The sequence below is a fragment of the Calliphora vicina genome, chromosome 1 (genome assembly GCF_958450345.1).
Source record: "Calliphora vicina chromosome 1, idCalVici1.1, whole genome shotgun sequence".
Classification (NCBI taxonomy): domain Eukaryota; kingdom Metazoa; phylum Arthropoda; class Insecta; order Diptera; family Calliphoridae; genus Calliphora; species Calliphora vicina.
In genome coordinates this window covers 167,252,133-167,267,232 of record NC_088780.1, presented here as the reverse complement: position 1 = coordinate 167,267,232, position 15,100 = coordinate 167,252,133, and the positions used below count along the sequence as shown (strand labels likewise).

The following is a 15,100-nucleotide window of genomic DNA, read 5'->3' as shown; positions in this document are numbered from 1 at the left end:
TTCCTTAATAAATAAAAAAAAAATATTTAAAAAAATATTTTATTTTTTTTTAAAGTTTTAAATTTTCGAAGCAAAAAAAAAACTTTTTTCAAAAGATACGCCATCTAATACATTTTTAAGTCATAGACCCAATACAAAATGGAGTTCGTGTCATAAGAAAAAAAAATTTCATAAAAGATTTTATTCACATTCTCCAAACTTAATTTTATACATATTTCAATATCAATACAAAAGTATATTTAGTTCTATTTGCTGTGTGACAACTTTTGAATGGATATGTGTAAAAATATAAACGATTAAACAAATATACATCTGCATACATCTGTATAATAATTCCAGAAATTTTAATTAAAATAAATAGTTAAGTGATATTTTGAATTGTTGTTATACATGCGCCAAACTACTTCAAACTCAAGTATTGATTCTAATCTCTTTAATAAGCTCTATAAAATCACAATTTCATATAAATCTGAATGATAAAGTGTTTAAGTACATTTAAATTGCCATTATATGCCTTGATTTACGTACTAAAATTAAACAAAAGTACGTTAATGCGAAAATGCGTACATTTTGAAAATAAATTTAGGTTGAAAGAGATAATCATGTAGTTTATAATACTCATAATTATTTTAAAGCTTCAATGGAAAATTACTGTCTTTAAATTTATGGCATAAATAATTTAGCTAAATATTAAGGTATAAGGATAAGGTATAAAACTATGTAGTAATAAATAAAATCGTACTTTAGTCGTTAAGTTTAAACAATTTAATTTAAACAAGAGAACGAAAATAACGGGTTCACTTTCATTTCAATGGTAAATTCAAATTCGCAGCCATTTAAAAATAATTTTTTGTGATATATCACTGAGAGAGTGATTTATTCGAGAACATTTTAGATTTGGGGTTGAGAGAAACAGAAAAGAAACAAACACAAATAATCTGGATGTGTGATTTATAATTTATTTTTTTCGTAAAGGTCAGATTGTGACTTTTATTTGCGAACATGAAAAATAAGTGGCAAGAATGCATTTGATGCAAATCAACGCTTAAATATATAAAATTTATCAAAAGATTAAAAACAAATTAAAAAAAATTCTCATTTCCGTTACTCAGACTTCATTACTTCATATTTATCATATTATTTCCATATTTTTTTAAAAATTACTAACAACATGTTATTTTATGTAAATAAAAGAGAAAGTAACAGTTATTAAGAACAAATGAATTGTTTATCTCACATCAAACCATTAAAAAACAACAAAAACAAATAAAAGACATACCAAACCATTTAAATAAAAATCATTTTATAACTTTTATTTTCAGTGATTTATTTTTATCACAAAAATATAAATCACAATTTGAGTTTTTTGGTATATGGACGAGTTATTTTCGATCTCTGATTTAAATCATATTTCTTCTTCTGTGTCTACTGATTTTCTATTGCTAGTATCGAAAAATCTACGGATATAATTGAATCATTCAATTGAAAACAAATCAATACGAATCTGTAAAGAAGAAGTATTATAAAGAAATTACGGAAATTTCCCAATAATAATATCCTGGGGATTTCTAAAAAAATCGTCCATAAGACAGGCCAGGTCTTCTTAGAAGAAGACTAGAAACATTTGGTGAAAAATCTGCCTAGATTCCATCTAACAATCCATATAGAGGTCAGTGGTTAATGTCTCTACACGCATAGAAAAAACATGGTTGTGGTAACCATAAACTAAGAGCAACATATTATGATCAGATTTATGATTGTAGTCCTAAACATTTTATGATCATTATTATTATCATTAAATATCATAATATGTTCTGAGATAATTATATTATGATATAAATCAATCATAATATGACACAAAGTAATCATATTTATGACCCAATTAAATCATATTATTAAAATTTATTTTTAGATATGCAAAATTTTATTTTAATAGGTTTTAGTTTTAAGGTACTAAATTACGAATTAAAATATTATTGAAAAATTCACTGGAATTTTTTGTTATTCGCTCTAGGAAAGTTAAAGATAATATACAAATAAAACTATAGAGCGAATGGGAATTACAGACACTCAAAATTTACTTGTAAAAATAACATAGCTTAGACAAACACCAACACTCACAAATGGTTGGAGAAAAGACTATTAAAAGTAAACATATTTTGTTTGCATCTTAAACGTATTATGACTACATAATATAATATGTTTACCTATTTATCATTATTTAGTTGTCCGAACCATTCGGTGAACTATATTCATATTTATAACATTTAATGGTTGTACATGAATATATAAACGTTAACAGTAACTAAAATATTGTTGAAATTAAATAAAAACAACATTTATATGTTTACGACAACAATATATTGTTACAACGAACATAGTATAGTTGTCTTAACCATGTCGAACCATGTTTTTTCACTGCGTGTAGGTACAGACTCTGAAAAGCTGAGATTTTCTTACAACGACTTTAAAAATTACCGAAATTTCCCAATAAAAATATCTTGGAGATTTCTAAAAATACGTCAATAAGCCAGGCCAGGAAACTAGAAACATTTGGTTATAAATCTGCTTAGATTTCATCTAAGAAGCCTTATAGTAGTCAGTACTGGTCAATGTCTTTAAGTACAGACTCTGAAATGTATTTCAAAATTTATTTCGAATTTTTTAAAGTTTTTTGGGATTTTGATCTTGAAGATGAAGTTTTTTTGATCTTATATGTTCACAATTTTTATTATTTATGACAAGGGCTACAACTTTGCCTCAGAGAGTAAATCAAAATTCCGAACTGTTTGCAAGATATGAGCCTGAGAAAATTATCACTTTTTTGCAAAAATTACACCGAGGCCCCAAATCTTTGGGGGACCATAAAAAAGGGCAAAACTGAGAGACACAGGTATTTTCTTTTCTCTTTTATCACGTATTGGTGTCCGTAAATGGTTATATTTCTATGACTTTAAAAATTACACACAGTGCTAGTAAACAAAAAATCTGTCTCTCTATGGTTAAACTTTGACCTTGTAGATCTTTCATATAAATTATTAATTTGCTTGTACTTAATTGCATTTAATTAAATTAAAATTATGAGCATACACAGAAAAAAAAAATTCATAATTGGAATGAATTTTGTAATAAATATTATTAATCGAACTTGACTTTTTTTCCCAAACTTATTTCATTCAAAATAAGAACATGTTCATAAATATTATAAAATTTTACATGACGGAAATTTTAGCTTTTTTATTTAATTTTTTTAATAAATTGCATTATAATTGTATTATATAATGAATTAGTGCAAGAATATTTTCATAATAGCCATATATTGGCCAATATTTTAAGATAAAAAGGAGAATATCTGAAACTTAAAAATTATCATTAAACATAATAAAACATTCATAAATATAAAAGCATTTCATCCTCTTAAATCAATTTAATCATTTTCGCGCTTTTTATATCATTTTGTAGCTGAAAATCATAAAAAAACTAAAAATTTTCCATGAAAAATTTCAAACATTTTTGAACAACATAAAAATAAAAATCAAATTGAAATTATATTTCTCAAGCCTTCTAGATTTTATTTCAAAACATAAAATATTAAAAAAATCATACTATTTAAGAAATTATTTATAAATGTTATGAATTGAAATCAATGAATTCGAATCATAATATTTATGTTGAAACTTTTTTCTGTGTAAAGATAACATCGATTTGATTATATTTTTATAAACTACAGTTGTAAATCTGCCTCTTCTATTAATCAAAAGCAATCAAAAATGGTATTTGGGCAATGTGACTTCCCTTACCTCATACAATTTTCCATAGTTTTATTAGTTTATAATTTTGTTTTCGATTGGTGTTTTTTTCTTTATTTTTTCTCACGGAATATAAAAAGTTCCGTCTGTCTTAAAGTCTTCCGTTGGGCGGTCCTATAAATTTTATGATTATTATATTATTTCTTGATTAAGCATAATTTGCTTTTTATACCCTTCATCATGAGTGGCAAGTTTGTAATTTCTACATTTTTAATTTGCGACCACATGAATCCATAAATTTGATTATTATATAGGAAATATAATAATTACTACAATCGTACATATGATTGCTACAATCATGTGAATGGTAAGTTTAACATATTATGGTTAGCACAATCATATACATAATTACAGTGACCATAATGTTTAAAAAAAAACTTGTAAACATTTGGAAATGGTTACAGTAAACATGTATAACTTTTCCTCTGCATGTACTATTTTTTAATTTTGCTATAATTTAAATATTAATTATTTTTAATATCTACTCTTTACTTAAATCTCTGTCTATTTAAATTTAGTATTACTTACCAGCAATAGTAGGTTTTCATTGGGTCGGTCATGCTTTAACTATTATTTTCCTTAAGTTTTTTATTCCGTCAGCATTTACGTTTAGCTTATCTTTTGGGCCAAATGACTTCTAGACGAAAGTTTAATGGAATTCTCTGAGTTTTCTACTAGAGTAAAAGGGGGTAGAGAGCAAGGTGTTGATTTGCTACAACACATACAAATATTATGACCATTATTTAAAGATTATTATAAATTTTTATGTTTCCCTTTTTATTGTTATTGAAATGTTAATGGAAATTGGAATTGTTTTTATTACTGTTCGTGAGTATGTTCTCGCAAGTATTGCTGTCGCAAATACTAAATATTTGGTAGGTCGAGATAATGTTTTTTTTTCATATTTTCTTACTATTAACTTAATTTTCGATTTTATGCGATTTCAATAATCAGTTAATTATGACATTGATTTTTATGACACTTTTTTTGTTTCTTTATAAAATCACAGCCATAATGAGGCAGTGCAGACAATTAACTGTTGAACGGTTAAGGAAGTGGTGGTTTTTGTAGTTTTTTAAATATTTGGTAGTGGAATTGAAAGTGTTGTGTTTTTTTTTCTGTAAGAAAATTCTATTAAAATTGAATTCTTCAATATGAAAATATCGTTCAGTTTATTAATTGTTGTGGCAGTTTTATCTGTAAATAAAGGTATTAAGTAGTTGTCATAAAAATGTAATCATAAATGTTATAATAATTATTTGTAACATGTTATAAATCTAAAATAAAATAAATATAAATAGCTACCTGAAAAAAACTAGTTGATAACTTATAATTATCTTGTAATGGCAGTAATAAATTCAATTGTTTTTTTTAATTGTCTCCACCAGCTGATGACTTCGATTATCGTTATCAATCTAAGTGGTATGATGTTAATGATCAGTGCAGTTATAATCGTCAATCACCCATTGAATTAAGTTCGGAAGAGGTAAGAATTCAATCAATTATCAGTAGATTTATCAAGTAAATATTTAAAAAGTGACAATTAATCATTAAAATTTCTGTTATAAGAAAATAAGCAGTGATGTGATCTAAAAAGTCTATGATGTTCTCAGCGAGTTGTTTAGTTTTCCCTAATTTATTTGACACGTAAAAAACACAAGTTAGACATGTTATATATCAATGGATAGAGGATTTTGTCTCCTTTTAAAAATGTATATAACTTTTGACAATTAAAAAATTCATGGAATACTTTTTTGAATTATATGACAAAAAATGCTTTTTATTGAATTTTGCATTGATAGAAATTGTTCAAATTGAAATAAAATGTTTATTTATGAATATTTTTTAATGAAATTTCACAGTTATGTAGATTTTTCTATTTAAAATGGAAAAATAAAAACAAATTTTGAAATTTGTTATCAAGTATCCCGCAATTCCCAAAAAAATCTTTAAAAATCCCAAAAACGGAATTTTTTCGTTTTTTGGCTATAATATCCAAACCAGGGGCGGGGTTATCGGAACCCTTTACAAAATAATTAGGAACATATTGTGCCATCTAAAATAGGTTACTATATTTTGATATCGAGTATGCGATTTGAGAATTTTTGCCCTAAAGTTGAATTTTACATAAAAAATAGGCATTTTTTGAATGGACCTGGTCCCCTCGGTATCAAAAATTATAATTTTTTTTCATTTAGAATATTTCGCGTAAAGTTGGCTTTTCAAAAAGTACAAATTCATTATACATCCTCTTAGAAATTTTTTAGATAACTTAAAAAGAATAAAAGTACTTTTTTCCCAAAAAAATTTCGAAAAATCGCCTTTTTTAATTTTTTTAAATTCAAATGCATGTAACTTTGGACTCAGTAATGATTTTTAAACACTTCTTATTTGATATATAGATCTATTGTTAATCCTATAAAAGAAAAATGGATAAAATCGGGGAATAGTTGGAACCGCGGTCACCAAAAAACTGGAGTAGGGTGGGTAAAAATGTTGAAAATTTAATTTTCAAATGCGAATATATCCTAAGCTATTAGAGATAATTGATAGCTATGAGGAAGTTTTATGTAGTGCTTTATGAGGAGATTCTATGTGTGTAATTTTTGTAAATCGGAACACAAACGAAGAAATAGGATCATTTTAAAAATTGAACATACCCGAGTTCTCCTACTTTGGGAACCCCTGGTTCCGTTCCTAGTGGGCTCATGAGGTCCAAATTCAAAACTAAAACTTGACTACACTTCCTCTTTGCGCGTATGAAATTTCATTCAAATCGGCGTAAGGGTTTAGAAGTTACAGATTTATTTCCCTCTTTTTTTATTCTCATACCACTGTGAGACGGTCAGACGGACGTCTTCGCTATCTATAACAATTCAGAATATATATGGGGCATTTCATGTCAAGTGAACCAACTTTTGAAATCGATGTCTTCCGATCGGGATGAAATTTGCACCAAGGTTAGCTCTATTGGATAGTAACTCAGACACAATTTTTCAACAACATCGGTCGAGAACTCTCTGAGTTATAGGGGGTAAAATTTTGACAATTTGGTCAAACAGGGGTTTTTTCTTATCCATGTAACTTATTACCTATTGTTCTTAGCAAAATGTGTCCCAAATAGTATAGATAGCTATTTCTTCGATCTTTCGAAAAAAAATATTTAAAAAAAAAATAAAAAATTTTTAATATTTTTTTCCGAAATCAAAAACTTTTTTGACTTTTTTTTAAAATACGTAATTTTTTTTTTTTCTAAAAATAAAGTTTAGATATTTTCCTTGAACACCTACTTGGTCGCTTAGTGGGATGCGAGTGGGATATCTATCAAAATAAATATTTTGTAACTCAAAACATAAAATTTTTGACTTTTTTTGCAAAATCAAAAACTTTGTTGACTTTTTTTTTCAAAATGGACCCTTTTTTAATCTTTTTTTTTAGGTCAAACAAAAGCTTAGATATTATCCTTGAAGACCCTTTTGGTCGCTTAGTGGGATGCGAGTGGGATATCTATCAAAATAAATATTTTTTAACTCAAGACTTACAATTTTTGACTTTTTTTTTGCAAATACGATTTTTTTTCCAAATGGGCCCTTTTTTTGTAGTCAAAAGAAAGCTTAGGTCCATTCCTTTAAGATATTTTTAGTCCCTTAGTGGGATGCGAGTGGGAAGACATCGATTTCAAATGTTGGTTCACTTGACATGAAATGCCCCATATACTTTGTGGGGTCGCAAATGAAAAACGGAATGACAAACTTATGTTAATTTACCCTAAATTAAAAATGGAAGTGTCCAAATGACTCTAAAACTATGTGCTTACCGGAGATAATTAAAATCGAAGGACCTAAGGACAATTTGTTTTGTGCCCTCTTAAAGAATTCATGATATATTTTATTCAATATCAAATAAGGGAATCCCAACTACAAAAAACTCCCATATTTAAATATTTGCTTATACAGATTTCTTTCGCTTAGCAAGCTATATCTAGCAATAGACCTTTAATTTATGTTTGTCGCTGTTATCTAAATATTTAGGAATTTAAACGGAAGTCTGAAAATAAACAAAATGCAGTACAAAATTTACTTATTATAAATTTTAAAATTCAATTCATTATTTATGAGTTTTGACGGCAAATTTGACATATTTTATCGCAGACATGCATTGAATTTGCTGAATGAAAAGTCTAAAAATAAAGTGATTATTTTTATTGCTTTAAAGTAAAACTGAAAGTTTTTTAAACATAGATCGGAAACTCTGCTGTCAAAGACCTAACTCAGTTGTCAAAAACCTAAGTGGTGAGAATGTATTAAGTTACGACCTCACAAAGTGTATATATTCTGTCCATCTGTATGTTGAAACATGATTGATAATCAATAAATAGGGAATTCTCCCGGCTCGGTTGCGATTTAAAACCGTGAAAATCGACCCACAAATGGTCCAGAAAAGGAAATTACCGGGACAACCTCTATTTTTGGCCTACTTTTATTCTATATCTGGATTACTAAGTCATTAATATAAACAATATGGATATCCTATGATAAATATATCAAAGTCCATTGCAACGATGTATATAAGGCTGTAGCAACCTGAATTTTTTTTCACCAAAATTTTTTTTCTCTTAAATTTTTTTTTCACTAATAAATTTTTAAAAAAAATGTTTAAAAAAATTGATATTAAAAATTTTTAAGAAAAAAATTTAATTGTGTTTATCTAAATATATATAAAATTTTTTGGTAACCAAAATTTGGTGAAGGCTCTTTTAATTGTTTTGTTTGATTTTTTTTCTAGTTTCCTCTCTATGTGTGTTTCTCTGTGGTTGTATTATAGAAATTATATTAAATTGAATAGTCTAAAAGCAAAACAGATTGCTGAAAAAGTATACACAAAATGTTGAGTCAATGGTTTATTGTAAATCTGAATAAGGCGCCCGTCAAAGTTATAAGGTCATGTACATTTCGTCCTGTTTATACAAAAATATAAATAGTATTGGCAAAAGTAAAATTCTTTGTTCTGAAAATCGTTCTGATTTATCAGGCAAGTTTATTCTAAAAACCATCAATCAAATTCGGTTAAAGGGCTGAACATTTTTTTATGATTGCCGTTACATAAGGCTAAGAACACTAGCAACCTATTTATAAAAAAATAAATAAGTTATTACAACAAACCAACCCTTTATATGCAAATATTCTGTAATATCATATTATGATCCATTAGCGAATTTAGTTCGCATTATTAAATAATTAACTGTCTAAAGGCGTTAAATACTCAACACTAAATAAACCCACATAAACACCCATATAAAGCAAACAATTGTTTAAACATAAATAATTATCAGCAGTGGCAAAACAACAAATAATTAATCAAACAAATCGACAACAAAAAACTACAATCAAAGCACTTGAAACGAATCAAAAAGTGTCAAGTAGTGCTTATCAGAGAATTTAGATCGACAAAAAAATAAACACACAAACTAACAAAAACTCACTTATTGATTGACATGTAAATCTGATAATACGACAAATTAATACAAATATAAATACAACAATAGTGACAAATAATATACATGAGTTTAAACAAAAAACCATAGAGAAAATATACATAGAACGGAAACTCTCCTGTCAAAGACCTAACTCAGTGGTGAGAATATATTAGTAAAAAAAAACTATGTGAAAACAAAAACAACACTCGTATGTGTAATTATTTTGAGTAATTTTTTGTTTGAGTTTTTTTCTAGTTTCCGCTCTATGCAAAAAACTTAAATGCCAGAGAATAAATTCATAGAAGAGAAGGAGAGAGAATTTTCAATGAAAAAAACAAACAGAATTTATCTCCTTCCACTCATATGTGACATTCAATAACAAAATACATGACAATATGAATTAGGTTTATGACAAAAGACTTGGGTTTACCTATCTGGGTGTCATCTATATTAAACTGAAATTAACATCAATTTAATGTGACGTCAAAGTCATTAACTATTAATCAATATAAACTTTAAAGAGATAAAATACTTGTTATTATTAATGTCATTGTCATTTCCGTCAAATAATTAATAACAATTTCCTTTTTTGTTCCATGTTTTAGGCTGTATTCTCCACAGACATACCCGCCCTACGATTTCTAAACTACAATCTAACTTACAAAGACGTTGTAGTGTCCAACAATGGCCATACTGCCAATTTACAATTGCCCAAGCCCGATGGTTATATGGACAGTTTATGGCAAATATACGATAGATTCTTGCCCACCATCTCCGGTGGCTTGCTGTTGGATGGCCGTTTCATCACAGAGTCTGTGCACTTTCATTGGGGCTCCAAGGATACTCATGGCTCTGAACATGTCATTGACAATCAACGCTACTCCATGGAAATGCACATATTGCATCGCAATACAAAATATCAAACAGTTGAGGAGGCCAAAAAGCATACAGATGGTTTAGCTGTATTGGCTGTTTTCTATCATGTTAAGGTTTACTAACACACTCTCATATACACACACACACAAGTGATTTCGTTAATTTAATTTGCATTTATTTTACAGCCAACTCAACTAACTGCCTTCAAGGGCTTGGAACATATTATTGATTCTCTGGTTGGCATCAAGGAATTCAGTCATTCATCACAAATTGCAAACTTCACATTGTCCGAACTGTTTGGTGACATGTCTCCTTTGGAGTTTTATACATATCAAGGCTCTTTGACCACACCACCCTGTTCACAGGCCGTTCAATGGATTGTTTTTCCACAAGTGATTAATATTTCTCATGCCCAAATGAAACGTTTCCGTTCACTGTCCGACAGTCATGGTGAGGTGCTCGAAAACAATTATCGCCATTTACAGCCCAAGGGGGCGAGAAAAGTGTTTTATCGGCAAAAGCACACTTTAATTGATGACGTCATTAGTTCACCCAACTTTTGGTCGGTTGTGGATAAATTGAAACCAGAACCCTGGCAAAGTAGTATAATAATGAATGCTTTGTCCAACAAAAACAACAACAATTAATCAGTTGCATACGACTTGGATTTGTAATACTGGTATCTATCAAAAATTATTTAGACTGATTAGTAAAAAGGGGAAAATAACATAACTGCAGGCAGTCAATATGCTGGTCGTTTAAGTTTTAGTAAAATGATAAGAATTTTTAAAATTTTTTGGAAAATACGTTACTGTGCCTTGGGTTTTCTAATTGTTTTAGTTACAAAATAAATAAAGTATTATTTTTTTTATTGTACGATTATTTAATAAATTGATGATTTGATTTGTTTGCTAAAAGTTGCTCGAGTAAATGATTGTTAATAGTTCAGGAATGTGTTTTATGACTTAACAAAATCCTTAAAGTATTTAATCATAGACATAAGTTTCATACAAATATCGTTATATAAAACTCAAAACGCCTTAACTAACAAAAATTTCTAAATCAACTTTATTGCAAATTCCGATATACCTTATTAAAGTGTATCGGAATTTGTAAAAAAAATTGGTTTTTAATTTATTGTTAGTTGGTGCATTTTGCGTTTTAGGTAACGATATGTGCATGAGAATATATCCTACTATGACCTACACGCAGAGAAAAAATATAGTTGTACACGTTTACTTTAACCATTTCAAAATTTTTACGAGTTTTTGAACAATATTATGGTAACTGTAATTATGTATATGATTTCGTTAACTATATTATGGAAAAGTTACGATTCACATGATTGTAGCAATCATATATATGATTGCAGTAAATAAGTGCATGTTTGTGACAACCATTTTTATGATGAAAGATTTACCATATTATGTTGTTCTCGGCTTATGGATAACATAAACTGATTCATCATGAACATGATTGCCATAAGCACATATTTATTTACTACAATATACATATATGATTGTGAAAACCATTTGAATCTTATTGGGTGTACGCCATAAAAATGCGGGATTTACAATAGTATCTTTTGAATGTGGTTTTTGTTTTTAATAACTTACATAGCATTTTGACATATCTGTCATTTATAGTGTAATCAACGTTTTTTTTTGCTTCGAAAATATCGAATTTTGTACCAACGAATCGGTACAGTTTTGCTTTACTTCTTCAGTTTGTAATAAAGTGCCGCTGAAGCAGCTATGGCTTGAGAGGTTCAGAAGTAGTGATTTTGACACGGATGATCGCCCAGACCAAACAAAAAAGTATGAAACCAAGGATTGTAGACATTACACCATGAAGTTTGTTGTCAAATTCAACAAGAGCTTGCCAAATTATTGGGAGCTACTCAAGCAGCAATTTCAAAACATTTGCAGCAGAATAATTTATCCAAAACCAGGAAAATTAGGTACCATGCGAATTGAAGACAAAAGACCTTGAAAGACAATTTTGCATGACCGAAATGATGCTTGAACACTTTAAAAGAAAATAATTTTTGCACCGAATCGTTACTTGCAATGAAAAATGGATCAATTACAATAACCAGAAGTGAAAGAGATCGTATGTGAAGCCCGGCCAACCAGCCGAATCGACACCAAAGCCAAATATCCATGAAGCTAGGGTAATTATCTGTATTTGGTGTGAGCAACAGGATCATATTTATTATGAACCTGTACCGATCGAAACTGATTCATTTGAAGCGAGCATTGGTCGAAAAACTCCCAGAAAATGTAGCCAGACATGAAACCGTAATATTTCATTGTGGCAACGCTCGGACACATATTGCGATACCTGTTAGAAAGTATTTAGAATGAAGTGGTTGGGAAGTTTTGACTCACCCTCATTATAGTCCAGACCGTGGCTAATATTTGTTCCGATCGATGCAGAACGCTCTCTCTGGGATACGCTTGATTTTGGAACAGAGTATCCGCTATTGGCTTGATTCGTTCTTGGCCACAAAAGATGAGCAGTTCTTTTGGCTTTGAATCCATATGTTGCCAGAAAGGTGGGAAAAGGTCATAGTTAACATTTGCCAATACTTTGAATAAATTCATATTGTACAAATGTTTTTAAAATAAAAGCTAAAAATTTGAAAAAATCCCGAATTTTTAAGTCACACGCAAACAAATGCTCTATTGGAGAGTTTTTTAATGTTAATTAAAACACTCAAAATAGAATTCGATGTCGTAATCTTTATTATGACTCGCAACTTCGTTGTAGGTGGTTCAATCGACTTTTGACTTGGATTCCTATTTTATTGAACTTTTTCTATTCCCGAGAAATATTAAATTGAGCCAAAAACCCATAAAATAAATATTAAGTCAAAATTCCTTCACAGAGATAACAGATTCGTGATAGTAACCGAATTTGTTGCCAATCGAATGATTCGGTTGCACACATAGAATTTTTCAGTTCTAACAACAGAAAGTCAGTTAATAAAGAAGAATTTCAGTTGAACCAACCAAATTTTAGTTGCCCCTTCCAAAATATTGTAGCCACAACTGTAAAATTCGGTCACTAAGACAAAATCATTCGATTGGCAACAAATTCGGTTGCTATCACGAAACTGTTTTCTCTGTGTTGATATATACGCTTTAATTTAAGAAGTCCGTTTAAGTTAAATCTGGAAAAAATTCGAAACTCATTCAGAATGAGAACTTTTTCAAATCAGAATTTATATAATTTTTTATATTATTTGCTCTAATATGAATATCGTTAGAAATTTTAATATTAAGCATCTCAAGAATTCTTTAAGATCTAATTAATAATTTTAATTTGTATAAGCCGACCTACTAAAATATAAATTTTCAAATAAATATTTTCTCTCTGTGTCACAAAGAGAATATAGTTTTGATTTTGATATCCGAATTTATCAAAAAATAACAAAAATGTGTTTTCAATTACGAAAATTATTCATTCAATAATTTTTGTATTTAAAATTCAACCAATAACGAAAATTGTATATTCAATTGTCAAAATTATCAAATTCAAAACTCAAAATTCAATAGAAAATATCAGAAAATTTTGTTTTTGAGCACATGAATACTTGATTCAATTAGAAAATAATTGAAACCAGTTCAATATGTGATATATATTTGAATTGAAACGGTTTAAGAAATAGATTTTTCTGTGTATGTCTACTAACTTTCTGTTGTTCAAAAAAATATATGAAAATAATGGAATTTTGCGATTTGTAACAACTCACAATGAAAACTTTAAAAACAAAACTAATAAGGAAATTACCGAAATTTTCCGACTAAAAAATGTTCTAAAATCGAGAACATTTTTTCGATTAGGAACTCAAAAGTGGAGACTTCGCATAACCCCAAAGATAACAGGTCAGAAAGTCGGTCAAGCTAGACCATATAATACCCTACACTGAATATATGTGCAATTCATTTTTCTTTTAAAATGTCAATAATTTGTATGGGAGCTATTGTCTCCCCAACTATCCACCGATATCTCGTATAAATAAATACATGTAACTTAAGATAAGGTCTTTTTTAAGAAATCTAGTCAATGATGTGAAAGACGCCAGAGTATCCCACATTGATTCAAGAAGGACTGTGGTGTAAACATAATTTTACATCAATTCATTTTTCATAACATTTTCATGGTTTTATTTTTCCTTCTATTTAAACATCACAATTTACTGCTATTACAAGTGTTAAGAAAATAACTCAACAAGCATTTGGCTTCTAAATATTATAAATCATAAGAGTTTCCTTGTTTTTTTGCTTTGTTTTCCAACTGTGTATTGCAATTTGTTTATAAACAAATTTTTGTTTAAATAAACAGCGAGAGGAAGTGAGAAAAACGCCTTACAAATTGTTGAAATTGTTGGCACTTACATGAACATCGAGGAGGTTGTGCTAAATTTTGGCACAGAGGGAATTTTTAACAAAACATTGTTGTTATTTTCAGTTGTTTACACTGATTTAAAATAATGATTGATGATTTGTACAAAAGGAGAAAACGAAATAAACAAATATTTGAAAAAGAGAAAATGCAACAGCAAAAAGTTAAACAAATAATGGGCAAATAATTTTCAATCTCTAAAATGTAACAGATGTTTGGCATTCTGTTTACTTAAAGGCATGAAGATTCAATATGGGAACAACTAAATTATATAACATATTTTAAGGAGTTTTCTAGGTATTAATGTACTGGATCTCCTAGATTGCCAGATCATTGAGAACATTTTAAAATTTTAAATAGAATTTATGCAAAATTATTCATGATAACTATATACATAATGTCATTTCTTTCACTATTGATCCATGATATTCAGATTCCAAAATATTGTGTAACTACTGAAAACTGTAATTTGTGACTTGAAGTGTTATAGTTATTTGGCACAAATAATCCAAGAATTTTACAAAATTTA

At 28.5% G+C, this 15,100-nt stretch overlaps 1 protein-coding gene across 1 annotated transcript; it reads left to right on the top strand.

The window, feature by feature from the left end:
• The first annotated feature begins 4,870 nt into the window (after window positions 1-4,870).
• LOC135960460 (carbonic anhydrase 2-like) lies at window positions 4,871-10,934 on the top strand. The gene is made up of 4 exons (XM_065511756.1): window positions 4,871-5,018; window positions 5,198-5,295; window positions 9,891-10,274; window positions 10,347-10,934. Exons 1-4 carry the CDS (start codon window positions 4,964-4,966, stop codon window positions 10,806-10,808), a joined length of 999 nt encoding a protein of 332 aa, XP_065367828.1. The 5' UTR covers window positions 4,871-4,963; the 3' UTR covers window positions 10,809-10,934.
• The last annotated feature ends 4,166 nt before the right edge of the window (window positions 10,935-15,100 follow it).